The 27,567-nt window shown below is 35.7% G+C and overlaps 2 protein-coding genes across 5 annotated transcripts in view; one reads left to right on the forward strand and one right to left on the reverse strand.

The window, feature by feature from the left end:
- The window catches only part of FIG4 (polyphosphoinositide phosphatase FIG4), a 201,367-nt gene extending 199,526 nt beyond the window's left edge, over nt 1–1,841 (reverse strand). The window contains exon 1 of the mRNA XM_089104442.1: nt 1,823–1,841. The gene's annotated coding sequence lies outside the window, so the exon portion shown is untranslated. The remainder of the gene's footprint in view (nt 1–1,822) is intronic.
- Nucleotides 1–27,567, forward strand: part of LOC148941550 (uncharacterized) — a 144,779-nt gene that overhangs the window by 94,576 nt on the left and 22,636 nt on the right. For all 4 annotated transcript variants that reach the window (XM_089104443.1, XM_089104445.1, XM_089104444.1 and 1 more), the window contains one exon: nt 13,828–13,943. In XM_089104443.1, the coding sequence (XP_088960569.1) occupies nt 13,904–13,943 (40 nt within the window). In that variant the 5' untranslated portion in view covers nt 13,828–13,903. The remainder of the gene's footprint in view (nt 1–13,827; nt 13,944–27,567) is intronic.

Below are 27,567 nucleotides of genomic sequence, written 5' to 3' on the forward strand. Positions count from 1 at the left end.
CAAGAAAATGTAACTTTGACAAGGTAAACCACAACCGAACGCTACTGAAATATTCCAACTCTTGCATTTCAACAAAAGAAATTCAAAATGAACTTTGAAAAATCAAGAAAATGTAACTGTGACATGGTAAACCACTACCAAACACTACTGAAATATTCCAACTCTTGCATTTCAACTAAAGAAATTCAAAATGAACTTTGAAAAATCTAGAAAATGTAACTGTGACAAGGTAAACCACAACCAAACACTACTGAAATATTCCAACTATTGCATTTAAATGAAAGAAATTAATAATTAAAATTTAAAAATCAAGAAATTGTAACTGTTACAATGTAAACCACAACCGAACGCTACTGAAATATTCCAACTCTTGCATTTCAACGAAAGAAATTCAAAATGAACTTTGAAAAATCAAGAAAATTTAACTTTGACACGGTAAACCACAACCAAACCCTACTGGGATGGGCTTTGGGGTCCGGCGATGGCTTTGGGGGGTCTGGGTGGGCGTTGGGGGCGCGGGGGGACCAGTGTAGGGAATTGGGGGCACCGGTGGGCCTTTGGGAGCCCGGGGGACATTTGAGGACCATGGGAGGGCATTTGGGGCAGTTGGGGGCCGGTGGAGGGCATTTGGGACCCCGTTGGTCCTTTGGGAGCTCGATGGGCCTTTGGGGACCGGAGGAGGACCTTTGGGGCACAGAGAGGGCCTTTGGGGGTCCGGGGGCCAGTTGGGGGCCTGGGGGACATTTGGGGCCTGGGGATGGCCTTTGGGGGTCTGGGTGGGCCTTTGGGGGCGCCGGTGGCCCTTTGGGAGCTTGGGGGCTTTGAGGACCGGGGGCTTCCTTCGGGGTTGGGGTAGGAGGATCGGAACCCTTTGGGGTTGGGTTAGAGGACCTCACAACACTGTTCAAATGAAACTTGTGTATTATAACGACCACACTCAAAACCTCCTCCAAAATCTCTTCAAAAATCTTCTTTTAAAATGTCTCTATCTGTTTCGCCGAAATAGTTCCATAACCTGTCTAAAACGGTTTCGCCCAAATAATCACTAAACGTAAATTCAGCGTGTTCCTTTGTTAGTGGCATCTCTGTGCTAACGCATTTCAAATTAATAGGAAACCTTCTCGCGCGCTAAAACAAGTCATCGCTAAGATGTTTCTTGCCTAATTGTTTCCATGGCCTTTGGTTATTAATATCCTTTGGAGTTCGACCAAAAGAGTTGTTCCCGAGGCAAAGACATTAATGATATGGATCTATTCCTGGAGAAATGTTTCTAGGCGGAAATTTTTAAAGTCTGACAAATGATGTCATTGATTGATTGATCTGTCAAGAAGGGGAAATTAATATGTTGTTTCTAAGGGGAATTATTGATTCACGATAGGTGAATTGAGGTCGACTGCACAGGTGTTCCAAGGTCGATGTTGTTGTAAGTGCACGCTCTCAGCAAATGTCAAGGTCGATGTTGTTGTTGTTGACACACTTTGATTACGCAATCAAGTTCTCGGAAATCCACTTCCCCTTCGATTACGCAATCAAGTTCTCGGAAATTCACTTCCCCCTCGAGTCCTAGATCAATAACATTGTTTCCCGTTAGAATTCAATGCGCATGTGCAACCTTCGTCCCGGAGCTATTACACATAGAAACATCAAATAAATTGACCTTGGAAAAAGAGGTCATTGAACCCATTACGTAATCAGTCTCCCTAGGGAGGCTATGCCCTTATTTGGGGTGCAAAAAAGTTGTAGGTGGCAGCAGGGGTGGGTGACACGAGCTCATGATAGCTCTCTACTTACACATCAAAACAAAGGTTCTTTAACAACTTACGAAATTCCTGCAAACCCCCAACATTCCTCAAATCCTCTGGCAAACTCTCCAAACTAACGGAACAACATGGCGAATTGAAAACCTAGACCTAGACGTTACCATAGCTGGTCTTTGCACCAGCTGAGAAGATCGTGTCAAATTATCATGAATAGTAGGCGCAAGACTACACATTCCCGAAAAACATGATGGTAACTACGAAGCTAAATATTTAAACATAAACAAAGCATCATAGAACACGCATATTCCTGCAAACGGTAGAATCTTATACTCGCGGTAAAGGTGCCTCGCCGATACAGAAAGGTCAACTTGATTACCATACAAATTTCTAATTGCTATATTTTGCGTTACACGGAGCGGATGGAGGTGAGTTACGAATGTTTTCGACCAAACCATACGACAGTAAATGAGATATGGGTGAACCATAGAAAAATACAACATTCTCAGAATTTCACTCGGAAAAAGATACCTAATTTTACGCATAATACCAATATTACGCAACAATTTGCTGCTAACAGATGCAATATGGTCTTTAAAACTAAGGCTCGCATCAATAATAACACCTAGGTATCTAGTACTAGTAGACCTTACAATAGTATGATGTCCTACTTCTATCCTATTAATCCATAGATAATGTCCAGTAATTCTACCATAAATCAAAAAATCCGACTTATTATGATTCAGTTTCAATTTATCTACTCGCATCCACTTTTTAATCGAAGAAATACCTGTTTGAATATAGTCATCAACTCATTTTCAGTTCTAGCAGCTACCAAAAACAACAAAGGACCCAAAACGGAACCCTGGGGTACTCCAATCGAAATATGTTCAATTTTAGATGCAACTCCATCCATCACGACGCACTGAGTCCTTCCACTAAGAAAACTAACTATCACTTTCAAAAAATCACCACGTATACCACTACTATATAACTTTTGAACTAGTATATCATGATCAACACATTCAAATGTTTTAATAATATCCAAAAATATCGAAGCTATCAGTAGTAAGGCATCTAGTACCGCGAAATATACATGCACTTTCACAAGCCTGAGGCATGGATATGTGTTTAGTTTAACCGGTACATTGGGTTACCAGGGCCAGTCACCTATTAGTACGAACGATACATGTCTTAGCAGACGGGTTTTCTAATGTGACACTAATTTTTTGAATGCACTCCAGCCAGTGATTGCGTAATATGCCTTACCACGGTCCAGTCACCTATTACTATGAACGATACATGCATTAGCAGACAGGTTTTCTATTGTGACACTCATTTTTTGTGATTCAAACGGTTAGAGAAAGCTGGTGGTTACTCCATATGATAAGTTGATTAGTCGTTTTTTTAAAAAACTTGGCAAGCTATAATGTACTCAATTAAAAACCCTATATAATGTCCATACACTGCATTCCGATTTTCATTATGTTTTAAGATATTGATTATAGTACACTATATATTATTAACTTTGAAAACAATGGATTCGTTAATTTTGAATATGAGTACACTTTTCATTATTTTATTTCCCAAAAAAAAATGAAAGAAAAACGTTTTACTAGTAAATTCAAATTTCAGGGGGGCTTAGACCCCCTCCCCTCCAACAATAAAAAATCTTACGAATATGAGTATTATATTCAATAGAAACGGCAAAGCACGCTTTTTTCTATTATGTAAATAAAATCTCTCCTCCACAGGTATGTTTACAAGTTTTAATTGTTTTGAAAAACAGTTCTTTATCATTCAGAAACAAGCTTTTTCCAAACATGTTGTATTTTTCTGGTTTGAATGAAAAGCTTGCGTGTTACAAAGAGAGTGACAGTTTTGGGAGTCAAATTTCACAGGCTCTTGCTATAAACGGGGTTTGTCTAATTCCGATGTTACGGCGGATGACTTTGGGAAAAAATTTCCGTGGGAGGGGGCCTAGGTGCCCTCCATATTTTTTTTTTTTTTTTTTTTTTTTTGTCACTTAAAAAAGGACACTAGAACTTTTAATTTCCGTTCGAATGAGCCCTCCCGGGATATTCTAGGACTACGGGGTCGATACGATCACCCCAGGGAAAAAAACAACAAAAAAAATAACAAGTAGGCCTAAACATGCATCCGTGATCTTATCTTTCTTCTGGCAAAAAAATACAAAATTCCACAGTTTTGCAGATAGGAGCTTTTAACTTCTATAGTAGGGTTCTCTGATTTGGTGAATCTGATGGTACGAATTTCATTAAAGTTCGATTGGTTTTAGGGGGTGCTTCCCTCTTTTATCGAAAACAAGGAAAATTACCCTCAGGTGTAAAACTTTTGACCGTTATAACTAAACTTGATAAAACTTATATCTTTGAAATTATAATTGTAAGGATTCACTTTTTACGATGGAGTTTTTTATTGTTTAAAAAAAAATGTTTTGAGACAGGGTCAAATTTTAGCGTAAAGACCGAGACCTTGAGGAGGGGACAGTCCCTTTCATATAGGGAATAATTTCTGTTCGTTTTAAGTTTTAATGTCGCTCCTTACTTTCAGTTTTTAAAACTTGTTTGTTTTTTTTTATTTAATTTCTGATCGTTTTTTAGTTAATGCACCTTTTATTTGCATTAAAAAAAATTTACTTTTCTTTTACTAAATGGATGTCTTTACAAATTAACTTACGTAACTAACTTCTATATTCGTATATTTTTCTTCTGGCAAAAAAAATACAAAGTTGCAGATATGAGCTTGAAACCTATGTAATAGGGTTTTCTGATACGTTGAATCTGACGGTGTGATTTTCATTAAAATTCATTCACTTGTAGGGGATGTTTCCCCCCTCTTTAAAAAATCGGGTAAATTTTCTCAGGCTCGTAGCCTTTGATGAGTAATACTAAATTTAATAAAATTTATATATTTAGAATCAGCATTATAAACAAATTCTTTTGATACATTTATTGACATCAAAATTCTGTTTTTAAAAGTTTGGATTGCTATTGAGACGTATCGTTTGTTTTTTTATTTTTTTTTTTTATTATGTATATTTTGTTACGTATATGAGGGGGGGTTCTTTCGTTAGTCAAAACCACACTCATTACGTTAAAAGTTAAAAAAAATTTTATTCAAAAAACCCTGAAACACAAAGGCCGTTTAATTATAATAGATAGCTCTTTTGAAAGCACTAAAAGCGTTTTTTGTCTCTTTGGGCTGTGTGTGTGTCTCTTTGGGCTTTGTTTGTCTCTTCGGGCTGTGTGTGTCTCTTTAGCCTGTGTGTGTGTCTCTTTGGGCTGTGTGTGTCTCTTTAGGCTGTGTGTCTCTTTGGGCAGTTTGAATCTTTTCGGTCTGTGTGTGTCTCTTTTGGCTTTTTGCGTCGTTTTGGGCTTTGTGTGTCTCTGTTGGATGTGTGCGTCTCTTTGGGCCGTGTGCATCTCTTTGAGCTGTATGTGTCTCTTGGGACTGTTTGAGTCATTTTGGTATGTGTGTGTTTCTTTTGGCTGTTTGTGTCTCTTAGAGGCCATGTGTGTCTCTTCGGGCAATGTGTGTCTCTTTGGGGTGTTTGAATCTTTTTGGTATGTATGTGTCTGTATGGGCGTTTTTTGTGTGTTTGGGGTGTGTGTGTGTCTCTTTGGGCTTTTTGTTTCTATTAGGACGCTGTGTATTTCTCTTTAGCCTGTGTATGTGTCTTTGGGCTGTGTGTGTCTATTTAGGCTGTGTGACTCTTTGGGCAGTTTTAATCTTTATGTTCTGTGTGTGTCTCTAGTGGTATTTAAGGTTATTTTTGGGTTTTTGTCAATCTGTTGGTTTCTTTTTTCTATTTGGGCCATGTAAGTAATAATTTTCGGGTTGGATCTAATCGGAATTCGTGTGTATCGTCGTGATGTATGTCTATTTAGTCTGTGTGTTTGTCTCGTTGGACTGTGTGTCTTTTTGGGGTGTCTGAGTATTTTTGGTCTTTTTGTGTCTCTTTGGGCTGTTTGAGTCTTTTAGGTCTGTGTTTGTCTATTTGGGTTGTGTTTCACTTTGGGATGTCTGTGTCTCTTTGAGCTGTTTGTGTCTGTTGTGGCTGTGTGTGTCTCTTTGGGTCCTGTGTCTCTTTTGGTCTGTATGTATATGTACGGTCGTTTTTTGTCTCTTTTGGGTGGTTGTGTGTTTTTTTTGTGTTTGTTTCTCTCAGGGGTGTGTGTGTATATTTATACATTTTGTCTTTGTCTCTTTGGGCTGTGTGTGTCTCTTTAGGCTGTGTGTCCCTTTTTTGACAGGTTGAATCTTTTTGGTCTGTGTGTATCTCTTTTGGCTGTGTGTGTTGTTTTGGGCTTTGTGTGTCTCTGTTGGATGTGAGCGTCTCTTTTGGCCGTGTGCGTCTCTTTGAGTTGTATGTGTCTCTTGGGGTGTTTGAGTCATTTTGGTCTGTGTGTGTTTCTTTTGGGTGTTTGTGTCTCTTAGGGGCCATGTGTGTCTCTTTGGGCTATACGTGTCTCTTTGGGGTGTTTGAATCTTTTTGCCCTCTATTTGTCTGTATGGGCATGTTTTTTGTCGTTGGGCTGTGTGTGTGTCTCTTTGGGCTTTGTGTGTCTCTTCGGGCTGTGTGTATGTCTCTTTAGCCTGTGTGAGTCTCTTTAGACTTTGTATCTCTTTGATCAGTCTGAATTTGATTGGTCTGTGTGTGTGTCTCTTTTGACTTTTTTTGTGTCGCTTTAGGCTTTGTGTGTCTTTTTGTTGGATGTGTATGTCTCTTTGGGCCCTGTGCGTCTCTTTGAGCTGTATGTGCCTCTTTGGGCTGTGGGTGTCTCTTTGGGATGTGTATCTCTTTAGGCAGTGTGTGTCTCGCTGAACTGTGTGTCTTTTGGGAGTTGTTTGAATCTTTTCGGTCTGTATGTATCTCTTTGGGATATGTGTGTATCTTTGGGCTGTTTTGAGTCTTTTTGGACTGTGTATGTCTCTTTAGGATGTTTGTGTTTATTTGGACTGTTGGTGTCTCTTTGGGCTGCGGGGTTGATTGGCAGAAGTATGTATTAGCGAAGTTATAGTGGAAAGCGAGTTGCTAGAGAAAAATATAAGTTAATAAGGGTTTTTGTCCGTAAACTTTTGTAAGAAAATTATGGAAAATACAATTCGTCGGTTCATAGGTGAAACTTAAGTCCCGGTATGGATTGAAAAATAAACTATTTCTCTAGAATCTGAGCTAATAAAGCTTTTTGATCATAAACTCTAGGTTCTTATAAGAAAATCATGGAAAATACAATTTCGTCGTTCAAAAGTGAAACTTAGGTCCATTCTCTGGTTCAAATGTAGAAGAACCAGTGTGGGATGAGTTTAAATAAAAAAATTTAACTAGAAATGACTGAAAAGTGTTATTCTCTGGTTCAAATGTAGAAAAACCCGTGTGAGTGAGTTGAAATAAAAAAAAATTTTAACAAGAAGTGACTGAAAAGTGTTTTGGAGGAGATGGCTTGATTGACAGAAGGATGTATTAGCGAAGTTATAGTGGAGGGCGACAATGTCTTCAAAGTCAAGGCTATAAGAAAAAAAAAGTTCCGAATATTTTTGTCGGTTTGTAGTTTACGCACTAATATCAATATCAGTAATGATTCTATTTGAACTTTCACCAAGTTGATCAAATTGGTCTCTAAACGGTTCATGATACAAAAATAGTTTGGGACAAGAAAAAAAAACTAAAATAATGTCGTGAAATCATTTTCAACACTCAGAGAAGTTTTTTTTTGTGTGTAAGTTTTTTTGTGTGTATTTGTTAGTTTTGTGGGTATGTTTGTAATTTTTTTTTTTTCGTGTTGTGTGTAAGTTTTTTTGTGTATATATCAAAAACCCTTATTAGCTCAGATTCTACAGAAATAGTTTATTTTTCAATCCATACCTGGACTTAAGTTTCCCCTATGAACCGACGAATTGTATTTTCCATAATTTTCTTACAAAAGTTTATGGACAAAAACCCTTATTAACTTAGATTTTTCTCTAGCAACTCGCCTTCCACTATAACTTCGCTAATACATACTTCTGCCTATCAACCCCGCAGCCCAAAGAGACACCCAAAGTCCAAATAAACACAAACAGCCGAAAGAGACATACAAAGTCCAAAAAGACTCAAAACAGCCCAAAGAGACACACATATCCCAAAGAGACACATACAGACCAAAAAGACTCAAACAACCCCCAAAAGATACACAGTTCAACGAGACACACACGGCCTAAAGAGACGCACATCCCAAAGAGACACCCACAGCCCAAAAAGGCACATAAAGCTCAAAGAGACGCACATGGCCCAAAGAGACACAAACAGCCAACAAAGACACACAAAGCCCAAAAAGAAACAAAAAAGGTCGAAAGAGACACACACACAGACCAATAAGATTCAGACTGACCAAAGAGATACACAGCCTAAAGAGACACACACAGTCTAAAGATAAATACATACAGCCCTAAGATACACACAAAGCCCAAAGAGACACACACACAGCCAAAAGAGAAAAAAAAAACGCCCATACAGACACATAGAGGCCAAAAAGATTCAAACACCCCGAAGAGACCAACATATCCCAAAGAGACACACATGGCCCCTAAGAGACACAAACACCCAAAAGAAACACACACAGACCAAAATGACTCAAACAGCCCAAGAGACACATACAACTCAAATAGACGCACACGGCCAAAAGAGACGCACACATCCAACAGAGACAAACAAAGCCCAAAACAACACAAACAGCCAAAAGAGATAAACACAGACCAAAAAGATTCAAGCTGTCAAAAAAGGCAAACACAGCCTAAAGGGACACACACAGCCCAAAGAGAGACAGACACACAGGCTAAAGAGACACAAACAGCCCGGAGACAAACACAAAGCCCAAAAAGACACACACAGCCCAAAGAGACAAAAAACGCCCATACAGACACATACAGACCCAAAGAGACACAGGGCCCAAAGAGACACACATAGCCTCAAGAGACACAAACCGCTCAAAGAGACACAGACAGCCCAAAGAAAAACACAACCCAAAGAGACAAACACAGACCTAACAGACTCAAACAGCCCAAAGAGACACAAACAGACCAACACGACTCAGACACCACAAAAAGAAACAAACTCCAACAAGACGCAAACACAGCCTAAAGAGACATACATCAAAAAGAGACACCCACAGTCAAAAGAGACATATACAGCTCAAAGAGACGTACACGGCCCAAAGAGACGCACACATCCAACAGAGAGACACAAAGCCCAAAACGACACAAACTATCAAAAGAGACACACACACAGACCATAAAGATTCAAACTGCCCAAAGAGTTACACTCCATAAAGAGACACAAACAACTCAGAAAGACACACACAGGCTAAAGAGACATAAACACAGTCCTAATATAAAAAAAAATTCCAAAGAGAGATACACACCGCCAAAAGGGAAAAAACATCCCCATTCAGACACGGACATACCAAAAAGATTCAAACGCCCCAAAGAGACACACATAGCCCGATTAAACACACATGGCCTCTAAGAGACGAAAACAGCCAGAAGAAACACACACAGACCAAAATGGCTCAAACAGCCCAAGAGACACATGCAGATCAAAGAGATTCACACGGCCCAAAGAGACGCACACATCCAACAGAGACACACAAAGCTCAAAATGACACACAAAGTCAAAAGAGCCACACACAGACCGGAAAGACTCAAACTTCCCAAAGAGACACACAGCCTAAAGAAACACACCCAGCCCAAAGAGACATACACACAGGCTAAAGAGACACACACTGCCCGAAGAGACACACAAAGCCCAAAGAGACACACACACAGCCCAAAGAGACAAAAAACGCATTTAGTGCTTTCAAAAGAGCTATCTATTCTAATTAAACGGCCTTTATGATTCAGGGGTTTGTGAATCAAATTTGTTTTTAGCTTTTAACGTAAAGAGTGTGGTATTGACTAAGGGGAGAACCCCCCTCATATACGTAATAAAAAAAAACAATAAAATAACAAGCGATACGGCTCAATAGTAATTCAAACTTTTAAAAACGGAATTTTGATGTCAATAAATTTATCAAAAAAATTTTTTTATAGTGCTTATTGTAAACATATAACTATTAGTAAGTTTAGTAATACTGATTGAAGTCAACGAATCTTCGAAAATTTACCCGATTTCTTAAAGAGGGGGAGAACACTCAATAAAAGTGAACGAATTCTAACGAACATCACAACATGAGATTCAACGTCTGAGAAAGTTTTCTTACATAGTTTTCAAGCTCATATATGCAAAAATCTACAACTTTGTATTTTTTGTGCCAGAAGAAAAATACACGAATATAGAAGTTAGTTACGTAAGTTAATTTGTAAAGACATCCATTTAGCAAAAGAAAAGTAAAAATTTTTATGGAAATAAAAGGTGCATTAACTAAAAAACAATCAGAAATTAAATAAAAAAAAACAAACAAGTTTTATAAACTGAAAGTAAGGAGCGACATTAAAACTTAAAACGAACAGAAATTATTCCCTATATGAAAGGGACTGTCCGCTCCTCAACGCCTCGGTCTTTACGCTAAAATTTGACCCTGTCTCACAACATTTTTTTGAAAACAGTAAAAAACTCCAGCGTAAAGAGTGAATCCTTACAATGATAATTTCAAATATATAAGTTTTATCAAGTTTAGTTATAACGGTCAAAAGTTATATACCTGAGAGTAATTCTCCTTGTTTTCGATAAAAGAGGGAAGCACCCCCTAAAACCCATCGAACTTTAATGAAAATCGCATCATCAGATTTAGGAAATCCTAAAACCCTACTGTTGAAGTTAAAAGCTCCTATATGCAAAACTGTATAGTTTCGTATTTTTTGCCAAAAGAAAGAAAACTGATGTTAGTTTAGGCCTACTTGTTATTTTTTTGTTGTTTTTTTTTCCCTGGGGTGATCGTATCGACCCAATAGTCCTAGAATATCCCGAGAGGGCTCATTCGAACGGAAATTAAAAGTTCTAGTGTCCTTTTTTAAGTGACCAAAAAAAAATGGAGGGCAACTAGGCCCCCTCCCACGCTAATTTTTTCCCAAAGTCATCCGCCGCGACATCGGAATTAGACAAACCCCGTTTATAGCAAGAGCCTGTGAAATTTGACTCCCAAAACTGTCACTCTCTTTGTAACACGCAAGCTTTTCATTCAAACCAGAAAAATAAAGCATGTTTTGAAAAAGCTTGTTTCTGAATGATAAAGAACTGTTTTTCAATACAATTGAAACTTGTAAACATAGCTGTGGAGGAGATATTTTTTATATAATAAAAAAAAGCATGCTTTGCCGTTTATATCAAATACACTCTTCATATTCTTAAGATTTGTAGTGTTGGAGGGGAGGGGGGGCTAAGTCCATCTGAAATTTGAATTTACTATTAAAACGTTTTTCTGTAAATTTTTTTTGGGGAAATAAAAGAATGAAAAGTGTACTCACATTGAAAATTGACGAATCCATTGTTTTAAAAGTTAATAATATATAGTGTACTATAATCAATATCTTAAAACATAATGAAAATCGGAATGCAGTGTATGGACATTATATAGGGTTTTTAATTGAGTACATTATAGCTTGCCAAGTTTTTTAAAAAACCGACTAATCAACTTATCATATGGAGTAACCACCAGCTTTCTCTAACCGATTGACACACAAAAAATTAGTGTCACAATAGAAAACCTGTCTGCTAATGCATGTATCGTTCATAGTAATAGGTGACTGGACCGTGGTAAGGCATATTACGCAATCACTGGCTGGAGTGCATTCAAAAAATTAGTGTCACATTAGAAAACCCGTCTGCTAAGACATGTATCGTTCATAGTAATAGGTGACTGGCCCTGGTAACCCAATGTACCGGTTAAACTAAACACATATCCAAGGCTCAGGCTTGTGAAAGCGCATGTATATTTCGCGGTACTAGATGCCTTACTACTGATAGCTTCAGACCCTTGTCTAAAGCATCATTAATAAAAGTTGTTAAAAGCAAAACTGCATGCTCTGTAGAATGATGACTCCTAAACCCAAACTGACTAGAACTAAAAAATGATCTTTTCTCGAAAAAATTTACCATCCTACTATGAATCAACTTTTCAAACACTCTAGAAATAAATGGCAGTAAAGAAATCGGTCTATAATCACTAAAACAATCCTTATCCCCTCCTTTAAATATCGGGATAACATTCAGGCATTTTAAACAATCGGGAAATATTCCAGCTTTTAAACAATTATTTATCAGTCCTAAAAAATGACTTGATATAACAAGTAAAATCGACTTCAAAACCTTCAATGAAATAAAATCGTCTCCTGATGCACCATCTTTCATATTTTTTTATAACATCAAATAATCCATCAATAGTTACAGATTTAAGGTACGCAGACACATCACAATCTTCAGGTAGGAACTGGCGAAAATCTCCATCTTGATCTTGATCACGGATAGATCACGGATAGCGGATGCGGGAAATTCGCAAAAATGCTCATACAGAAACGGTTCACTTCAGCCGTTGAAGCGCAAATATACTATGTTATATTTAAAAAGTATATGCATAAGAATAGGCTAAATCAAATTCTAGAAGCCAAGAAAATATTCAAAGGGTTAACCTGTAATAGCCTTGGCTAACTATGCCTAATGAAAAATATAAGTATTGACTATAACATGATTAGTTTCCCAGTTACTTGCAATTCATTGTTCTGCAAAGTTTTCAGTTCAAAATAAAAGATGCGATTTTTAGCAATTCAGTAGAAATGTTTCAACGGAACCGTTGACCCATTACGACACATAAATTGTCAGCAAAAATCGGAGAAAAATTAACAGGTAAGGCTAAAACTCCCGTTTTCTCGGGAAACCACATCAGTGGGAACCCAGGGTAACTCAACACTCGACGAATCATGGGGAACATTCTAAAATACATTATCAATTAGAGATGAAGATTACTCCGTCACTCTAGTACAAATATTTACAGCAGGATGCGTCCCATAACCTAACATTAAATTCCAAAAATTCCGGGCTTTTAAGTTAGATGCTAACAATTTCAAATCAATGTTAAAATCTCTACACACAAAACACGGCATGTTCTTACGAGTTAGAAGGTCCATTTGTTGCTCTAATAATTCTAAAAAACAAAACTTTAGAAATAAATTTGGGCTATATATTTGCATATTAGGGGGGGGGGGGTTAAAGTATAGCGGGTCTGCATGTAAAATGTGTTTGGTACAATTATTCTGCTTATTAGATAGATAGATAAATAACTGTATTTTAAAGCCAAATATACGGACATGAACACAGTAAAATAACATAAATGAAAGGCAAAAATAACATAAACTTTGATCAGCGATCATCATAAAACACTTAAATGAAACACTACATTAACCTAATAATAGTAATTAACACTCGGAAAAACGGTCATTGAAAAAAAAAATATTTAACACTTGGAAAAAAAAACAATTAAATTAAACATTACATTTACTTTATACTGTTTTTTTTTTTTTTTTTTTTTTTTAGTTAACAAAATTTCCAGATACCACGCTACTCTTCTGTAATTTTAGTGGCCATATACCTAGACAGAATTGTTTTCTGACTTTAAACTGTCCAAATGCTATACCCCCCGATAAATACTCCCCGGAAACTACTCCCCTCCCCCCGTGGAAAAGATATATATGTATATATATATATTATATATATATATATATATATATATATATATATATATATATATATTATATATATATATATATATATATATATATACATATATATATATATATATATATATATATATATATATATATATATATATATATATATATATATATATATATATATATATATATATATATATATATATATATATATATATATATATATATATATATACATATATATATATATATATATATATATATATATATATATATATATATATATGTGTGTGTATACGAGAACTTCAGTGGGGAAAGGAGCCTGATCCCTAGAAAGCCCCTGCATACGCTTTACACCTTTCACGGCATTTACTGAATTTTATTAACGAAGTTTGTAATTCCCTAGATAATTTTTTTGCTCTGACTCGTTGAAAAGGATTAAATGAAGTTTGTTCTTGGAAACTGATTTTGGATCTAACAAGATGATGGAAGAAGGTTTTGAGGATTCCGCTATTAAAAAGGGTGAGTTTAATATTTCATTAAAAAAGAATAAAATTTATGAATGCATATTCTTCGTGATGAGAACCATTGCAGGTATATGATGCATTTGTGCTCCTAATGTATTTTTACTCCAAGCAAGTGTACTCCTATTATCTTTTTCTTTTTTTTTCTTTTTTTTGTAATGCCATACCAATTTCCGCACTTGCAGAGGTGCATATAAATTATAAATGATAGGGTATTTCATCCTTAACTGGGATTAATTTTAATAAAAAAAAACTTTGAAGGAAAAAGGGAAGTTGAAACTTCAACGAACAAATATTATTGCTTCAAAGCTTATGCAAATGTTAACACTTTACTCAAAACTGTGCTTCCTAGAGTTTTTTTAGAGTTCTACACTAAAAACTTGTTGATTTCAGGTCCAATGAAAGATTATCGAGAGCCATATGAATTATTTTTATTTTTTGCAGGCTACTTGAAGACTTTTTTTCCCAATTCTGTTCCGTTGCGCGGATTTTGTATTTTCAGTCAACTGCTATATTTTGGAAATTTTACAAATATAGAATATCACGAGTCATTTTATTTCAATTGTTTTTGTAGAAAATGTTGCATAACTTTGAATCGACAATTTTTGTTGGCTATAAAAATTAATTTTTGTTCGTTTTTAGGTTTCTTAAATATGCACGATTAACCTTACAAAAAGATCTTAGTGTAACTTAGGCAAAGGACACTAAAGAAGCTAACATCCATTTTCTTTAAAATAGGACAATAAATATAGGTTTTACTTCCCACCTCTTTTATGCTTTCCCACTAAAACCCTGAAATTTTGTCACATAAAAACTCCAGGGGTATATTACCAGAGGTATTTTTGCAGAGTTCCGGATAAAAAAAAAATTATTTATGAACTATTAGCTTATTTAAAAGAAAAATAGGATTTTCGAAAACTGAAGGTGATTGAAATAATTCTAATTGCGTAATTAACATAATTTAAATTTGTCTCATTATTGCTGCGATTTTTCTGCCACAATGCTGGAAAAATTTTTTGAACATCTCGTAAGAAAGTATAGTTTCGTCATTTTTGCTTCTTGGACTTCAATATTTTAGCTCAACTGATCATCAAATCATATGATTATGAAGAGTACAAGGCTAAAACTAGAAAATTATCTGAATTCTAGGGGGGACAGTTCCATCCTCCTGCCCTCAAATGATGAGCCCGTGTTTGGTGCTGCACGCCTTGCATCGGTGGGGACATTGTTCATTGCACATTTCCCTTGGTTGCACGTTTCGGCGCTCCTAGGATGTGTCTTTATCCCTCAAACTATGGAAAAAAAAGACACAGTAGGGTTCCAAGCTCATTCCGAATCAGATTTCCTAATTTAGCTCTACTGTTATGATAAACGACTCTTGGATTCTGACCCTTGCTGATAACAGAGCATGGCCAAGGGTGAAAAACAATGTTGTAGCCAATATAGGCCAGGATTGCACAAAGCCTCCATTCATACTGGAGGTCCCAGGGACTTCTTGTTGTCCTGTTCTAAGCCTTCTTTGTACTTGTAAAGATGTATTTTTCTCTACCCTGCACTAGTTTGGATATGTGATCCCCGTCCTGCATTGCTATCCGGGATCATAGCTTTTCCTGAGGCCACAATAAATTCAATGATTTAAATAACACGGAAATTGCAACTTGGAATAATACAAGGTTAAAAAAACAGCTAACGTAAAAATAAAAGTGATGTGAAGGCTTCATATTAACAGAAAGTATATCTAATATGAGGCGGCACCAGCCCCCCTAAACCGTCCACTCTTTATGTTAAACTGTCAATATACTATACATATTAATCATACTTTGAATAAAGCGAAAGCAACACAAAAATTTTGATTTTTCATGCCAAAAATTGAATTACCCATAGTCTCCTACCATAGTCCTGCATTGGTATCCGGGATCATTGCTTTTTCTGAGGCCACAATAAATTCAATGATTTAAATAACATGGAAATTGCAACTTGGAATAATACAAGGTTAAAAAACAGCTATCATATTGACATTTTGACTGACGAACTCAGACGTTATGAACTGGACTTGTTAGGAGTTTTATAAGCTCAAATATCAGGGGTAGGAAACATGAAATTAGGTGGTATAGAGCTTATTTATTATGGCAGGAAGAATGGGATGCATAGGCAGGGAGTAGGGCTCGTGGTAAAAAGGAAGCCGCTACGTCTTTGTTATGCTGGGAAGGTATTAATAATAGAATGCTAGTTGTTTTACGACTAAAAAGTGCAAAGTATCAGTCATATTAGTATATGCTCACGTAGTTCTGACTGATGGAGATGATAGTAACTCAGATGAATTTTACTTACAGGTACAAGAACAAACAGACAAAATCCCAGGTAGAAATATAGTATTTTTATTATGGGATTCTAATGCCCAAGTCGGTAGAAATAGGGATAGATGGGTATCCTAGCCTTGGTAAAATTGGTGTAGGAAAATAAAATAGTAACGGTTGCAGACATGTTGTAATTTTGTAGGTATAACAGTCTAATGATAACCAATATAGCATTTGGTCATAAACTTGCCCATAAGTTTACATATTACTTACATGAGGTTGTAAATCGAAGACTGCAAGATCAATTCAAGATACTAAGGTATGTAGAAGTGCTGAAATTTGTCAATGTAGAAGATGGATAGAATAATTTTAAGAAAATATTTTGTAAAGTAGTAGATGGTTTCTTAGAGAGAAAAGTTAGAAATGCAGCTGGGAATATCAGTGAAAATTCTTTCAGTTTTTTAGAGAGGAGGAGGGCCTTCTATAAGAAATATTTAAAGCGGTAATTCATATGAAAATAAGAGAAATGTAAGGGAAATGGAGAAAACATTAAAATATGAATTAAGGAGGTGCGAAGTGCAGAACATGGGTAAATTCGCTGAAGATCTAGAAGATGCAGCTAGACGGCACAATAGTAAATATTGTACTGGCGTGTTAAAAAATTTTGAGGGAACAGTCAATGTGTACTGGTCCCAGCTAAAGATAGGAACGGGGCCGCAATTAGTGATAAGGAAATAGTTAAAGAGAGATGGGCAGAACATTTAGAGAGTGTGCAAAACCTTTATAAAGTTACAGGAAATTATATAGAAAAGAATGAAAAAGTTTTCGGCACTTTGGAATTGAAGGAAGGATTATTTTGCAAGGAAGAATTAGAGAGAGTACTAAAAGGATTAAAAAATATTAATATTCCATGTGCTGATTGCGTGGTAATGAATTTTTTAAATACGGTGGTTGTGAAGTTAAATTACTTAAGATTGTGAATATGATTTTTGAAAATGGGAAGTACCTATCGATTTTAGGGAAACTTTAATTAAATCCCTCCATAACAAAGGAGATAGGAGCATGGGCGTCCATAGGCTTAATTTTAGGGGGGGGCTTACTTGGTCAAATCGGAACTTCCAATGCTGTAAAGTAAAAATCTCAAAACAGAAATATAAAATATAAGGCAGCATCATTCAGCCGCTGGAGACCCCCTTTGCCCCTCCCCCACATATGGGCGCCCATGGATAAGAGTGGTTGTGGTAATTATAAAGGCATTACCTTGGTTTCTGTAAGAAGCCAATTTCTTAGTATGATGATACTTTTTAGGCTTAGAGATGCTGTAGATAAAGTTTTAAGAGAAGAACAGTGTAGTTTTAGGAAGGGGAGAGGATACGTTGACCCAATTTTTACTCTTAGAATAATAGTTGAGAAGAGGAGGGAGATTGGGATGCATTGGGATTAACAGATTAGCATGGAGGAGGAGTGTGCGTAGCAGTGTTTGCCTCAGGTGACTTAGCGTTGCAATGAACTGCCAGTAGTACAAGTAATATTAGTAGTAGTAGTTTGAGTAAACATAAATAGTATTTGTCATTATTCCTTAATAAAATTTGAATTTGACTGAAAATATTTTTTTTTACTGGGCAGTGTTTTTCAAAGCGATTTTTTCTTACTTATCAAGGGCGCCGGGAGTGGTGGCATTTTAGAGGATGATTAAAGCATCCGGTCGAAAGTTTTTCGCCATGGCGATTCCGATGGTACACTGTTTTTACTTCCAACCCTATTCACTCCCGAAGTGAAATAAAAGGTCCCATTGTGCTATAAGCCACCTTACAATGGCCTTGTCATGGAACATTTATACTAAGCATATAGATGTAAGCATTATCTGTGAAATGAGGCACCATAGGCACCTTTCGACCATGTTTTGGTAGCCCGCTAGTGCCGGAGAAATAAAAAGAATGGAAAAAAGAGACACCCGCATCCCAAGCTCTTTTTCGAAATTTCCGAGAAATTGTTTTCGTAATTAACCTCTACTGTTAAGACAGCCATTCCGCGTCTCACTACGCTGTTGCAGTAGCCGGCAAGTTCAGCTAGTCAGCAGACGGTTCATGAAACCTACTAAGGGAACCGGGAGGGAGAGTATACACAAGGGGAATCGTAAACCTCCAGTTGAGGAGAATTTAAGTGCCTACGTGTTGGTTTTTAACCGGGGCATGTTTTTTCTCTTTTTCTAGTTGTCACTTTTTCAGCTTAGCTTAGGTCTTGTATGTCCCTATGAGAGGAGGTCAGATCGAAGCGCCTCCCCCTCTCTCTTCCTTTCTCTGCCCTCTCTCTCTTTGGATCCTTCCCTCGGGGAAATACGTTTGAGTGCCCCCCCCATAACAAAGTATCTTCGGATACTCATTCCTTAAGTAGCAGACCAGTTTTAATTTTTGTGAACGTATGCTATGTAGCCTGCTCTTCCGTTATTTGGCAGTTTCCCTAACTTTTTAAAACCACTGCCAACATCCTGATTGTATGAAAATTGTCAATCTTCCAAAGCAATTAAAGCAAACATAAATGATTAAAATTAAAAACGTGCAAAAATTACCAAAGGCAAAGCGTGGGCTGTCGCTTCAAAAATTTGTCTAAATCGCTGTAATAGATTGAGTGCTTTTCTGAAAACTCTGAATATAATTAGAAATCCAACCCCAAGGCCCTGTGAAGTGTTGCAGCAGTTGTGATCCGCCGGTTACAGTTGCGGAGCAACACATGTGACTTATAGGAGAGGAAGAGTCTTGTATGTTCTGTTTCACGTTTGCAGTTTGTCATAGATCCCAGGAATAAATATTGACGATCCCAGAAATAAATATGCGAAGCTATACTAAAATTAATGCATTGTTTTTTCTATGTTCTTGGTAAACTGAATCTTAACCAAAAAACTCTTAAAGGTTTAACGAAACCCTTGCCTCTAATCCCTAACTATTTTAGATCTCTCAGGATGCTAACTGATTTTCCGTCAAGTTTGTTTGAGCTTAAGTATCCTCCTCCGGTAAGTACCCTGTGGACAAGAACTTAGCCTTTTCCTTTCTCTCTCCCACAGAAATCGTGACTCCGGTCATAATTGTCAAAAGACACAAGTAAAACAATAGCCTTACTGCCCGCCAGCCTTGGCTCACATCCGAAATCGATCTACAATCATGACAATGAAATATGCAAAAGAAATAGACTAATAAAGACCAAAAAGTACAAGAGCAGTAGTGGTGCTCCGCAACACAAAAATGTAGAAGGATTTTCTGATTAAAAAGAAGGAAAACAGTATAGCCTACTCTAATTAAGCCTACATTAGAGTCGCCAAATTTCAATTTTATTGTTAGACTAATATTTATGAAACAACTTTTTCGACGCAGTGAATTTTCTGTAAGAGTAAAAGACCTGCAAAAAAGAGGTTACTAGTGAGGTTATAATTTACGGACAATTATGATAAACTACTTTAGTCATGTAAAATTAAATCACCGTGCTTTTGAAATTTAGCTTGTGATTGTTTTTTTTTTTTTTTATTTCAGAAAGAATGTTCAATAATCGTTAGATTCTCTGAAAAAAATAAATCGATAATAGACATAGGCCTACTTCGAGTTCAGTATAAAGCCAAAACCCACCCGGAAAGTCATTTTTCGAGGTATAGGCTCTTAAAGTTAAGCTGCTAAAATGAAATCACTCACTTACTTTAGGCAGTAATTTGATAAACCTAATAAAAAATCACAAGAGGTCTATTTAACGGTTAGAAGGGAGGACCATGTCTCTGAATGGTCTCTTTGGACCTTAGCCAGACTTGTGAATGGAAAATATATGTAAGGAAGTCTTAACATTCGATTATTACATATTAGACAAGCAGATATATATATATATATATATATATATATATATATATATATATATATATATATATATATATATATAGATATAGGTCCAAAGAGACCATTCAGAGACACACACACACACACACACACACACACACACACACACACACACACACACACACACACACACACACACACACACACACACGACACACGCACACACACACACACACACACACACAAAGACAAAATGACCGGCACCAGAATGCATTGGACTTGTATAATTTGGGCAATATAATTGCACATTAGGGGGGTCAAGGTAGGTTACTTCTTTCCCCCCCCCCCCGTAATGTGCAATTAACACCCTAAAGTCGGGGAAATCACTGTAGACAACAAAGTAAAAAAAAGAATGTCACGAAATTTTGACCCGTATTGTTTAAAGGCCGTTGCTATGTAAAAAATCGTATGGGCTCTCAGTCATTGAGCCTGTTTTTTAGCACTAAGATCTCACATCTAAGATTTTACATCTTTCTGCAGAGATTATCGTTTTTTAACTCATCTTTGTTCTAAGATTAATTAAAAAAAACAAGTTTTTTAAACTGAAAGTAAGGAGCGACATTAAAACGAACAGAAATTATTCCGTATATGGAAGGGGCTTTCCCCTCCTCAACGCCTCGCTCTTTACGCTAAAGTTTTTTTTTGTTTAAAAAAATATAGTTGTGAGACAGAGTCAAACTTTAGAGTAAAGAGTGAGACGTTGAGGAAACGAAAGTCCTTTCCACATACATAATCATTTCTGTGCGTTTTAAGTATTACTGTTGCTCTTTGCTTTCAGATTTAAAAACACGTTTTTTTTATTTAATTTGTGAACGTTTTTTCATTAATTAAGGTTTTGATTTTGTCTTACAGTTCAAGTATAATTAAAACAGAATTTGCATATTACTTTTACTTTTATTTGGTTAAATGGCTTTCTCGAAACTTGTTGAGTTTTATTTACCAACGTTTTATTAGTAATAAATATACGTTACTTACAAATTAACTTAAGTAACGAACTTCTATATTCATATATTTTTATTACGTATATTAGGGGGTTTGCCCCCTAGTCAATACCTTGCTTTTAAAGCTAAAGTTCAAATTTTGTTCCAATTCTTTAAAAATGACCCCTTAATCACAAAGGCCGTTAATTAGAATAGATAGCTCTTTTGAAAGCACTAAAAAAAACTATAGCGTAAAGAGCGAGGTATTGACTTGGGGGAGAACCCCCTCATATACGTAATAATTTCTGTTCATTTTAAGTTCTAATGTTGCTTCTTACTTTCAGTTGAAAAAACTTGTTTTTTTTTAATTTAATTTCTGATCGTATTTTAAATAATGCTTGGAAATCCGGCGCCCCCTTCATAGAAAGGTCCCTTACCCCAAAGAAACATCCTCCACGGAAAGGTTCTCCCGAGTCACCCCCTCTTTCAGCCCCCCCCCCCCTACCTGAAAAAAATTCTTCCTGAAAATGTCTGTATAAGTAGAAAGGGGGGTCCGACTCCGACGATCACCACGTGGTTTATGGTTTTCTCACTGAGAATGAAAAAACAGGAATTTTCTCACTTGGAAAAACATGAATTTTCTCACATTTATGTATGTTTTCATGGATGGTTATGTGTGTTGGTCGATTTATTTGATGTTTTTCATGGATGGTTATGTTTTTGTCAGTGGTTTTTGTCAGTGAGAATGGAAAAACAGGAACTCTGTCACTTTCGTGGATTATTGAGTCATTAATCAAATTGTTTCCAGGCAAGGTTAATTAATGTCTGACAGATGACGTCAAGTTAATTAATGTCTGGAGTTCTACCAAGAGAAATGTCTCCGGGCAAAGTTTAGATCACACATGACAGATGATGTCGTGATTAATTGATTGACATGAAAGGGGAATTAATTTGTTGTTCTAAAGAGAATTGATTCATGAAAGGGACTTAATTTGGAGTTCTTCCAGAAGAATCGTTTCCGACCAAATGTTTTGATCTTAGCGCGCGAAAGGGTTTCTTTTGTAATTTCAAATGTGAAAGCACAGGGATGCTAAACAAAAGGAACACGCTAAAATTACGTTTAGAGATTATTTGGGCGAAACCGTTTTAACCATTTTATGGAATTATTTCCGCAAAAAAGTTAGAGACATTCTAAAAGATGATTATAGAAGAGAATTAGAGGGTAAAACTCTGTGGTCGTTATGATACACGAGTTCGATTTTAACAGTGTCGTAAGGTCCTCTACCACAACCCAAAGGGTTCCGATCCCCCTACCCCAACCCCAAAGGGTTCCAATCCCTCTACCCCAACCCCGAAGGAAGCCACCGGTCCTCAAAGGTCCACTGGGCTCCCAAAGGGCCCCCCGGCCCTCAAGGTTCCCCCAGACCCCCCTGGGGCCCAAAGGGCCCCTCCCCCCTTTGGTCCGCCAAAGGGGCCCCTCTCCCTCCATCTCCTCCCTCCTCCTCCCCTTCATCTCCCCTCCTCCCCCTCCCCCCTCCTCCCCCTCCCCTTCCCTCCTCCTCCTCCCCTCCTCCTCCCTCCTCCTCCCCTCCCCTTCCCTCCCCCATTTTTTATACTTTTTTTGTGCATTGAGACACAGAACGACCCCCTCCCCCCGGCCCCTCCCCCTCCAAAGGTCTGATTTTTCAAAGTTCATTTTGAATTTCCTTCGTTGAAATGCAAGAGTTGGAATGTTTCAGTAGTGTTTGGTTGTGGTTTACCTTGTCACAGTTACATTTTCTTGATTTTTCAAAGTTCATTTTGAATTTCTTTCGTTGAAATGCAAGAGTTGGAATATTTCAGTAGTGTTTGGTTGTGGTTTACCTTGTCACAGTTACATTTTCTTGATTTTTCAAAGTTCATTTCGAATTTCCTTCATTGAAATGCATGAGTTGGAATATTTTAGTAGTGTTTGGTTTACCTTGTCACAGTTACATTTTCTTGATTTTTCAAAGTTCATTTTGAATTTCTTTCATTGAAATGCAAGAGTTGGAATTTTTCAGTAGTGTTTGGTTATGGTTTAACTTGTCACTTTTACATTTTCCTGATTTTTCAAAGTTCATTTTGAATTTCATTTTTTGAAATGAAATAGTTGGAATATTTCAGTAGTGTTTTGTTGTAGTTTACCTTGTCACAGTTACATTCTCTTAATTTTTCAAAGTTCATTTTGAATTTCTTTCGTTGAAAGGCGAGAGTTGGAATATTTCAGTAGTGTTTCGTCGTGGTTTACCTTGTCACAGTTACATTTTCTTGATTTTTCAAAGTTCATTTTGAATTTCTTTCATTGAAATGTAAGAGTTGGAATATTTCAGTAGTGTTTGGTTGTGGTTTACCTTGTAACAGTTACATTTTCTTGATTTTTCAAAGTTCATTTGAATTTCTTTCGTTGAAATACAAGAGTTGGAATATTTCAGTAGTGTTTGGTTGTGGTTTACCTTGTCATACTTACATTTTCTTGATTTTTCAAAGTTCATTTTGAATTTTTTTCGTTGAAATGCAAGAGTTGGAATATTTTAGTAGTGTTTGGTTGTGGTTTACCTTGTCACAGCTACATTTTCTTGATTTTTCAAAGTTCATTTTGAATTTCTTTCGTTGAAATGCAAGAGTTGGAATATTTCAGTAGTGTTTGGTAGTGGTTTACCTTGTCACAGTTACATTTTCTTGATTTTTCAAAGTTCATTTTGAATTTTTTTCGTTGAAATACAAGAGTTGGAATATTTCAGTAGTGTTTGGTAGTGGTTTACCTGGTCACAGTTACATTATCTTGATTTTTCAAAGTTCATTATGAATTTTTTTCGTTGAAATGCAAGAGTTGGAATATTTCAGTAGTGTTTGGTTGTGGTTTACCGTCTCAAAGTTACATTTTCTTGATTTTTCAATGTTAATATCGAATTTCTTTAGTTGAAATGCAAGAGTTGGAATATTTCAGTAGTGTTTGGTTGTGGTTTACCTTGTCACAGTTACATTTTCAGGAATTTTCAAAGTTCATTTTGAATTTCTTTCGTTGAAATGCAATAGTTGGAATATTTCATTTGTTTTTTTTCGGTGTTTACCGTTTCGCTGTTTCTTCTACTCTATTTTTAAAAGTTCATTTCGAATTTCTTTCGTTGAAATTCAAGAGTTTGAATTTTTCAGTAGTGTTTGATTGTGGTTTACCGAGTCAAAGTTACAATTTCCTGAATTTTCAAAGTTTTTTTTTTTTTTCTTTCTTTGAAATGCTAGAGTTTGAATATTTCAGTAGTGTTTGGATGTGGTTTACCTTGTCACAGTTACATTTTCTTGATTTTTCAAAGTTCATTTTGAATTTCTTTCGTTGAAATGCAAGATTTTGAATATTTCAGTAGTGTTTTGTTTTTGTTTACCTTGTCACAGTTACATTTTCTTGATTTTTCAAAGTTCATTTTGAATTTCTTTCGTTGAAATGCAAGAGTTGGAATATTTCAGTAGTGTGCTGTTGTAGTTTACCCTTTCACAGTTACAGTACCTTAATTTTTCAAAGTTCATTTTGAATTTGTTTCGTTGAAATGCAAGAGTTGGAATATTTCAGTAGTGTTTGGTTGTGGTTTACCTTGTCACAGTTACATTTTCATAATTTTTCAAAGTTCATTTTGAATTTCTTTCGTTGAAATGCAAGAGTTGGAATATTTCAGTAGGGTTTCATTGTGGTTTACCTTGTCACAGTTACATTTTCTTGATTTTTCAAAGTTCATTTTGAATTTCTTTCTTTGAAATGCAAGAGTTGGAATATTTCAGTAGTGTTTGGTTGTGGTTTAACTTGTCACAGTTACATTATTTTGATTTTTCAAAGTTCATTTTGAATTTATGTCGTTTAAATTCAAGATTTTGAATATTTCAGTTGTTTTTTGTTGTGGTTTAACTTGTCACAGTTACAGTTTCTTGATTTTTCAAAGTTCATTTTGAATTTCTTTCGTTGAAATTCAAGAGTTGGAATATTTCAGTAGTGTTTGGTTATGGTCTACCTTGTCACAGTTACATTTTCTTGATTTTTCAAAGTTCATTTTGAATTTCTTTCGTTGCAATGCAAGAGTTGGAATATTTCAGTAGTGTTTGGTTGTGGTTTACCGTGTCACAGTTACATTTTCTTGATTTTTTAAAGTTCATTTTGAATTTTTTTCGTTGAAATGCAAGAGTTGGAATATTTCAGTAGTGTTGGGTTGTGGTTTCCCTTGTCACAGTTACATTTTCCTGATTTTTCAATGTTCATTTTGAATTTCTTTCATTGAAATGCAAGAGTTGGAATATTTCAGTAGTGTTTGGTTGTGGTTTACCTTGTCACAGTTACATTTTCTTGATTTTTCAAAGTTTATTTTGAATTTTTTTCGTTGAAATGCAAGAGTCGGAATATTTCAGGAGTGTATGGTTGTGGTTTAACTTGTCAGAGTTACATTATCTTGATTTTTCAAAGTTCATTTTGAATTTCTTTCATTGAAATGCAAGAGTTGGAATATTTCAGTAGTGTTTGGTTGTGGTTAACCTTGTCACAGTTACATTTTCTTGATTTTTCAAAGTTAATTTTGAAATTATTTCGTTGAAATGCAAGAGTTGGAATATTTCAGTTGTGTTTTGTTGTGGTTTACCTTGTCACAGTTACATTTTCTTGATTTTTCAAAGTTCATTTTGAATTTCTTTCGTTGAAATGCAAGAGTTGGAATATTTCAGTAGTGTTTGGTTGTGGTTTACCTTGTCACAGTTACATTTTTTGATTTTTCAAAGTTAATTTTGAATTTCTTTAGTTGAAATGCAATAGTTGGAATATTTCAGTAGTGTTTAGTTGTGGTTTACCTTGTCACAGTTACATTTTCTTGATTTTTCAAAGTTCATTTCGAATTTCTTTCGTTGAAATGCAAGAGTTGGAATATTTCACTAGTGTTTGGTTGTGGTTTACCTTGTCACAGTTACATTTTCCTGATTTTTCAAAGTTCATTTTGAATTTTTTTTTCGTTGAAATGCAAGAGTTGGAATATATCAGTAGTGTTTTGTCGTGGTTTACCTTGTCAGAGTTAGATTTTCTTGATTTTTAAAACTACATTTTGAATTTCTTTCGTGGTAATGCTAGGGTTGGAATATTTCAGCAGTGGTTGCTATTTGTTTACCTTGTCAAAGTTACTTTTTCTTGATTTTTCAAAGTTGATTTGTACTTCTTTTGCCGAAATTCAAGAGTTGGAATATTTCAGTAGCGTTCGGTTGTGGTTTACCTTGTCAGAGTTACATTCTCTTGATTTTTCAAAGTTCATTTAGATTTTCTTTCGTTGAAATGCTAGAGTTGGAATATTTCAGTTGTGTTTCGTTTTGGTTTACCTTGTCACAGTTACATTTTCTTGATTTTTCAAAGTTCATTTCGAATTTCTTTCTTTGAAATTCAATAGTTGTAATATTTCATTAGTGTTTAGTTGTGGTTTACCTTGTCACAGTTACATTTTCTTGATTTTTCAAAGTTTATTTCGAATTTCTTTCGTTGAAATGCAAGAGTTGGAATATTTCAGTAGTGTTTCGTTGTGGTTTACCTTATCACAGTTACATTTTCTTGATTTTTCAAAGTTCATTTTGAATTTATTTTCGTTTAAATGAAATAGTTGTAATATATCAGTATTGTTTTGTATTGGTTTAACTTGTAACAGTTACATTTTATTGATTTTTCAAAGTTAATTTCGAATTTCTTTCGTTGAAATGCAAGAGTTGGAATATTTCAGTAGTGTTTGGTTGTGGTTTACCTTGTCACAGTTACATTTTCTTGATTTTTCAAAGTTCATTTGAATTTCTTTCGTTGAAATGCAAGAGTTGGAATATTTCAGTAGTGTTCGGTTGTGGTTTACCCTGTCAGAGTTACATTCTCTTGATTTTTCAAAGTTCATTTTGAATTTCTTTCGTTGAAATGCAAGAGTTGAAATATTTCAGTAGCGTTTCGTTGTGGTTTACCTTGTCACAGTTACATTTTCTTGATTTTTCAAAGTTCATTTTGAATTTCTTTCATTGAAATGCAAGAGTTGGAATATTTCAGTAGTGTTTGGTTTTGGTTTACATTGTCACAGTTACATTTTCTTGATTTTTCAAAGTTTATTTTGAATTTCTTTCGTTGAAATTCAAGAGTTGGAATATTTCAGTAGTGTTTGGTTGTGGTTTACCTTGTGAGAGTTACATTCTCTTGATTTTTCAAAGTTCATTTTGAATTTCTTTCGTTGAAATGCAAGAGTTGGAATATTTCAGTAGTGTTTGGTTGTGGTTCACCTTGTCAGAGTTACATTTTCTTGATTTTTCAAAGTTCATTTTGAACTTCTTTCATTGAAATGCAAGAGTTGGAATATTTCAGTAGTGTTTGGTTGTGGTTTACCTTGTCATGGTTACATTTTCTTAAATATTCAAAGTTCATTTTGAATTTCTCTCGTTGAAATGCAAGAGTTGGAATATTTCAGTTGTGCTTCGTTGTGGTTTACCTTGTCACAGTTACATTTTCTTCATTTTTCAAAGTTCAT

This window comes from Artemia sp. Qi Xiang Cuo, chromosome 18 (assembly GCF_049724085.1).
Source record: "Artemia sp. Qi Xiang Cuo chromosome 18, ASM4972408v1, whole genome shotgun sequence".
In the NCBI taxonomy this organism is placed as follows: Eukaryota; Metazoa; Arthropoda; class Branchiopoda; order Anostraca; family Artemiidae; genus Artemia; species Artemia sp. Qi Xiang Cuo.